The 7,207-nt window shown below is 42.2% G+C and overlaps 1 protein-coding gene across 2 annotated transcripts in view; it reads right to left on the reverse strand.

Moving 5' to 3' along the window:
• LOC309565453 (uncharacterized protein) overlaps positions 1 to 6,804 on the reverse strand; it is a 33,661-nt gene extending 26,857 nt beyond the window's left edge. The window contains exon 1 of one of the 2 annotated variants that reach the window (XM_082270422.1): positions 6,293 to 6,804. In XM_082270422.1, the coding sequence (XP_082126548.1) occupies positions 6,293 to 6,562 (270 nt within the window). In that variant the 5' untranslated portion in view covers positions 6,563 to 6,804. The remainder of the gene's footprint in view (positions 1 to 6,292) is intronic. The other variant, XM_082270423.1, reaches the window with a different exon arrangement.
• Positions 6,805 to 7,207: the final 403 nt, after the last annotated feature.

The raw sequence follows: 7,207 nt of genomic DNA on the forward strand, positions 1-7,207 counted from the left end.
AGGCACAAAGTGAGTTTAATTACCCCCTTAATCAGCCTCAGAACCTGTGTAATTAATGTGTGCCCTGGTTTAAAGGGTTGAGGTGGCAACCCTACGCTATCCTCCACCAGTTCTCCAGCACAGTTCACTTGTCTTGCTCCAACTCGTAGCCACTGAACTCACTTGCACAGCCTTGCTTCTTCTTCCATGGTCCAGGCCCTGTCCCCAGGAAAGCTATGTATTGCAGCGGCTCTAAAATAGGGACCCACCACTGAGAACGGAACAACTAGGCAAACCCCATAATACCCTTCTAACTGGACCTTCCCAAACAGGCCACCACCAACCCTATCCTGAACTGACTGCCCTGACTTCCACTCATCGATGTTACACGTATTTGTTCATCATTATTACTCATTTATACTTTGTTCCCCTTTTTGCATACATTGTAAAGGCTTAGGTGATTTAATTGTCATTAGATGAGCAGACTTTGCAGAATATGTGAACTTGTTTAATAAGTGCAATTCCTCAAATTGATACATGAATGGTATTCAGCTCCACATCAGAGATGTCCCCTCCTATACAATCCCCAGTCACTATAAGTGACTTCTCAGTAAATGGTTACATTGAAATACTGGAGAAATCAACTTCCATTATGACAGTAACTTTCCCAGTTATAAAGTTAATTTCCACTGAAGTATAATATTGAGCTATGATATTACTGTGAATTGCAATAATGATATTGGCTGTGACCATGGTGTTGGCTGTGACCATGGTATTGGCTGTGACCATGGTGTTGGCTGTGACCATGGTATTGGCTGTGACCATGATGTTGGCTGTGACCATGGTGCTGGCTGTGACCATGGTATTGGCTGTGACCATGACGTTGGCTCATGACCATGGTATTGGCTGTGACCATAGTATTGGCTGTGACCATGGTATTGGCTGTGACCATGGTACTGGCTGTGACCATGTAGCGCATTCCTTTGGCTCAACCATCCCCTTGCATTGGGCAAACAGTCCTCCACTTTTCTCAAATCAGGGTCATCATGGATGGACTCCTTCCTCACCTACAATCACATCACAATATGTATTGACTTCCTTTGTTTACCATGAAACCAAAAAGAGCGCTACTCCCCAGGGGAACACTCCTCTATATACCTTCACAAGGGAAATGACCTTGCCTCTCGCTGACGTGCCACTGCACGCATTTGACCCCACTGTTACTGGGCATCAACACACACATAAACACAGTTACTACAATAGCACCTGCCAACAACCACCCCAGCATTAGTACACCCAGGCAGAGGATAGCAGCTTCCACCTGAAGCTTTCCACATGCAGGAACCTACATTGTAATAGGTTTGGTTAAACCACTTAAATACCAGCCTGTAATATCCCTTCATTCACAGACCATTTCTCAGTATTCAGTGTTGTGATAGTTTGATTGACAATAATTCCATTTATCAATGCTGTACGCAAATAAGTGTTTTATTTTTGTTTTGTTTTGTTTTTTTGTTTTTTGAGACAGATAGAGGTTTCTTTTGGTGATATTTAATAACTGTTTTTTTTTTTTTTTTTTACTATAAAAAAGAAAAAAGACCAAAAGTAAAAAAAAAAAATGATTTCCCTTAAAAAAAAAAAAAAAATGCCAGAATAATATGTAAAAACCCCTGAAACTACCTTTCATCAGTATTGTGATGTCTATAGAAAATATTGGTGTGCTGCTTGACTTGGACTTCCTGTCTTTACCATTGGCATCTATGGGAAATCTTGGTCAGCTTGGCATGGCACTGCTCACGAACTATAAGTGACAGGAACACAAAACTTGGGGAGTACCGAGAGGATACCCAGGACTGCAACATATCTATACATTTTAAAAGTGGGGTATAACCTGTACACTAAACTAACTCAACTCACTATCCACTAACTCCCTGCCTAACCACTATTATCAAACACTATACACGGCTGATGTGTCAGCAGCAGCCTTATATAGTGTGGGGCGTGGAATAAGCCCCTGAGCTCACAACACTTATTTCTGTTTTTTAAAAGACTTGCTATGCCTCTTAGAAAATATCTTGGGATGCTTTCTTTCCAAAATGTGGAAGTTTTGTGGGTTTTTCCACTGTCCTGGTTCTCCAGTGCCTCCAAAAATATGATAAGTAGTCAGGAAATGATAGGAGTAATTCATGCCCCTGGAATGCCTAAAGGTGGTCCTTGGAATTTGGGCCCATCTGTGCATCTAGGCTGTGAAAAAGTCTCACACATATGATATCCACATAATTGTATAATAATCCAAATGTAATTGTAAGTATGTCTATACTGTGTGTGAGAAATAATTTGTTAAAATGACAACTTTGTGAAAAAAAAACACATTTAATAATTTCTTAATATTCCAAGAAATTATGACAAAAAAAATTACAACTTCAGAAAAATCACCATGCCTCTTAATAAATATCTTAGACTGTCTGCTTTCCAAAAAGGGGTATTTTGGGGGTTATTTGTACTGTCCTGGCATTTTATGGCCTCAAGAAATGATCATTTTAACATACAGACAGTATATTATAATTTTTAGCCTCTATAACTTTCACACAGACTAAATAATATGCACTCATTTGGGTGATTTTACCAAATAAATACATTTTGGCCTAAATGTATGAAGAAAGATTATTTATTTGCAAAATTTTAAAATAGACATTAAGGAATATTTATTTCCAAAATTGATTATATTTAAAAAATAAAAAAAAACAGTGACGATTAACCACTTTACCACCGGAGGATTTTGCTGTCTTACGTCTGGGCCACTTTTTGCGATTCGGCACTGTGCGACTTTAACTGACAATTGCGCGGTCGTGCGACGCCGTACCCAAACAAAATTTACGTCCTTTTTTCCCACAAACAGAGCTTTCTTTTGGTGGTATTTGATCACCTGTGCGATTTTTACTTTTTGCGCTATAAACAAAAAAAGAGCGTTTATTTTGAAAAAATAACAATATTTTTAACATTTTTTTATATGAAATTCCCCCCCAAAAAAATGTAAAAATCAAATTTTTTTAACATTTTTGGCCAATTTGTTTTCTGCTACCTATGTTTGGTAAAAAAAAATCACAATAAGTGTATTTTGATTGGTTTGCGCAAAAGTTATTGCGTTTACTAACTAAGGGAAAGATTTCTGTCATTTTTGGTGTTTTTTTTTTTAATGAGTAATGGCGGCGATCTGCGATTTTTTTTGCGGGACTGCGACATTGTGGAGGACAGATCGGACCCTTGACTGACATTTTTGACACTTTTGGGGGTACCAGTGACATTACTGCAGTAATCAGTGCACTGTTACTGTAAAAATGACACTGGCAGGGAAGGGGTTAATTTTATTGGAGAGGGAGGGGTTAATGTATGCCTGGTGCTTACTGACATGTGTGGGGGGAGGTGACTGAGTGACACAGGGACAGACCGCATGTTCAGCTATGCTGAACACTGCTATCTGTCCCTGCCTGTCACTTAGGAGATCCGCCCGCTCTGTTTACACAAGCGGGTGGATCTCCACACTCGATTCCCCGACGATCGGGGAAGAGCGGCGGTGATCACCGCCTCTCCTCCCCTGGGCCGACTCCCGCTGTAACTGAAAACAGCGGAAGCGCGCCTCCGGCGGCGCTCGAGCACCGCCTACAGGGGGAGGAGTCCAGCGACGTAGGTCTACGTCGCTGAACGATAACGAGCCACATTGCTGCAGTAGCAGCAATGTGAGCAGACGGCAAGTGGTTAAATACCACCAAAAGAAAGCTCAGTCTAAAAAACAATTATTAAAAAAAAATCACTTAGGTACATTGTTTTATGACGGATTAATTGGCATTCAAAGTGTGACAACGCTGAAATCTGAAATATGGCCTGAGCAGGAGTGAAACAGCCCGAACTTGAAGTAGTTAAATGGTCTTTTCTGATAACTCTGGCTAAAACTTGAGTGCAAAATCTGGTGCAGTTCTGTATAGAAACCAATCAGCTTCTAACTTCAGTTTGTTCAATTAAGCTTTGACAATAAAACTTGGAAGCTGATTGGTTTTTATGCAGAGCTGTGACAGATTTTGTATTTTCCAGTTTTAGTAAATACAGCCTTTTGGCTTTCCGAAATCTTGTCTCTGGAAACACTGACCGAGGGAACATGGAAAAAGAAATGGGGAGGGACTAAGATAACTAGCACTAAACAGGAGGAGAGGACAGAGGGAGAAACCAATTGCACTGTATGTTAAAGAGGAAGTAAAGCCTGGGGAAAAAAAAAATATTTTTGGTTACCTGCAAAGTAAATGCATAATGTGCTAGTATGCATACTAGCACATGTGACACTTACCTGCAAACGAAGCCCGCGTCGTCCCCACTGGAGGACGCATCCATCTTCACCCATCCTCCTTCCAAGTATGCGGACTCCAGCAGTGCTACTGGCCGGAGCCATGTGACATCACTCCTGTGGGAGCCGCTGGTCACGGCACATGGCTCTGAAGAAACGGCACGGGCGGCCGTTTCTTCAGAGTGCACACGCCGATGATGTCATCGGCTGCACGCTATGTATATAGCTCCTAAACGGTGCAAGTTTAGGAGGTATTTACAGTACCTATAGGTAAGCCTTGTTATAGGCTTACCTATAGGTACAAACAGTACTCGGGGGTTTACAACCTCTTTATAGAGAAGAGAGCCAACCTGTCCTGACTCTTTCTATTGGGACAGACTGACTCTGGCATTGTTGAGAAATGCTCACAGCCAGCCCTGACACCTTTTCTTAACCGCTTGCCGATCACCGCACGATTATTTACTGTGGCGGTCAGCCCCTCACAGGCAAAGCGACGTAGGACTACGTCGCTAGCCTGTGAGGGTCTAGGGAGCGAGCGAGCGCGCGCCCTCGGAGGCACGGACCCTCCCGCGCGTGTGCCTGGCGGACCCCATGTCCGCCGGGCACTCGCGATCGTCCGTAACACCGGGAGAAAAGCAGGCGGCTAATGTAAGCAAAGCCGCCTGTCATTCTCCCCTGTGTAAGAATGGAGATCAAACGGTTCGGCTATGTAGGACCGTTGATCTCTGTTCTTACACATCAAGCCACAGCCAATCACAGTTAGAATCACGCCCCTAGGGACACACTTAACCCCTCCCTCTCAAAAAAAGTTAACCCCTTCACTGCCAGTGTCATTTTTACAGTAACCGTGCATATGTATAGCACTGATTACTGTAGTAATGTCACTGGTAACCCCAAAAGTGTCAAAAATGTCAGTCAAGGGTCCGATCTGTCCGCCGCAATGTCGCAGTCCCGCAAAAAAAATTGCAGATCGCCGGCATTACGCATTAAAAAAAAAAACACAACAAAAATGACAAAAATCTTTCCCTTAGTTAGTGATCGCAATAACTTTTGCGCAAACCAATCAAAATACGCTTTTTGCGATTTTTTTTTTTTTACCGAACATATATAGCATAAAACAAATTGGCCTAAAATGTTAAAAAATTTTGATTTTTACATTTTTTTGGGGGAATTTCATATAAAAAAATGTGAAAAATATTGTTATTTTTGCAAAATTATCGCTCTTTCTTTGTGTATAGCGCATGATCAAAAAATCGCACAGGTGATCAAATACCACCAAAAGAAAGCTCTGTTTGTGGTAAAAAAAGGACGTCAAATTTGTTTAGGTACAGCGTCGCACGACCGCGCAATTGTCCATTAAACTCACTCAGTGCCGAATCACAAAATAGGCCCTGGTCAGGAAGGGGGTAAAATCTTCCGGGGCTTAAGTGGTTAAGAAACATTTAAAAATTAAGGAATATTCCTCATTATAGCCCTCTCCTCTTCTAAGAATAATTACTGTCTGTGTTGCCCCAGTTCCCCCGCACTTCCCTACATAACCTTTTCTGTAGCATTTGGTGGACGAGAGAAAGGGAAGACCATGGCATATAGAGCAAGGGAAGGCAACCTCAGCACTCCAGCTGTGGTGAAGCTACAGATCCCATGAGATTTTGCCAGACTCTGACAGCCACATGCATGACTTCCAGAGGCAGGGGTATTATGGAATTTGTAGTTTCACCACAGAGGGAGTGCTGAGGTTGCCTATCTGTGCCACAGAGTAACACTTGAGGGGCAGCTCAGAGTCTGCTGAGGCTTTTGACATCAAAACCCAAGATGGCGCCACCCAGCAGGCATTTAGGGCTTTTTGATGCCCACACAAGGGCAGTTTTTACAGGCAAATAACATATAAAAAAATATTCAAAGCTCGTATAACCTTATGGGAATATTGTTGTTGACATGAACAGTCAGGCGACAGGTTCACTTTAAATAAAAACTTACGTGCGTTTTATCAGCGTTTGGCACGATCCTTCTCTGATCGCCTTCGGTCAACGGCGCAGGCTTTTCCCCAGGTGGCTTCCTCAATCCCAGGAACTGAATGGCAGTGCCTAACTGGACCAGCAGCCAGAAAATACCTTTCTTCAGATGATACCATCTCCCTGGCACCGGGTACATCCCATTATTATTAGTGGAATTATTATTTCCACTCAACAGCCATATAGCCAAAAGGGACACGGAGGCGGTCACACCCACTGCGATGAAAGCGGACATCTTCCCACGCAAGACTTCTCTCTGGTCAGTCCCTACTTGGTGTAAGCTTTGCTCTCTTCTGGAAAATGTATTATATACTGGGCAGAAAGCAGAGATTGGCTCTATGTCCTGCCAATAAGAAGGAGCCAATGTTTCACAACGACTTGGACACGATTCGAGACATCCGTATCAAAGATTGTTCTCAAAAACTTCAGAAGAAATGTGTCTCTTCCACAACATTTCATTGGAATCTGCATGAAAGGAGACAGATGATTATATTGAAGGATTAAACAGGAATCGCTGCTCATTGACCAATGGGTGATGACTGATGTGGCTCATTACATTTCTGAGAAAAGGAAACAGAATCATTCTAGAATAGCCATAAAGGAAGTCTGCAGATGTTAAATATTTCACTGAAACAATGCACTGTAGATATATTTACAGAAAATAATGAGCCATATACACCATTCTCTGCCGTCAAAGGAGCTTACACTTACACTATATTGCCAAAAGTATTGGGACACCCCAACAAATCATTGGATTCAGATGTTCCAATCACCTCCATAGCCACAGTGTATAAAATCAAGAACCTAGGCATGCAGACAGCTTCTACAAACATTTGTGAAAGAATGGGTCACTCTCAGGAGCTCAGTGAATTCAAGCATT

Source organism: Pelophylax lessonae (genome assembly GCF_965119305.1).
Source record: "Pelophylax lessonae genome assembly, chromosome: 10".
Taxonomy (NCBI): domain Eukaryota; kingdom Metazoa; phylum Chordata; class Amphibia; order Anura; family Ranidae; genus Pelophylax; species Pelophylax lessonae.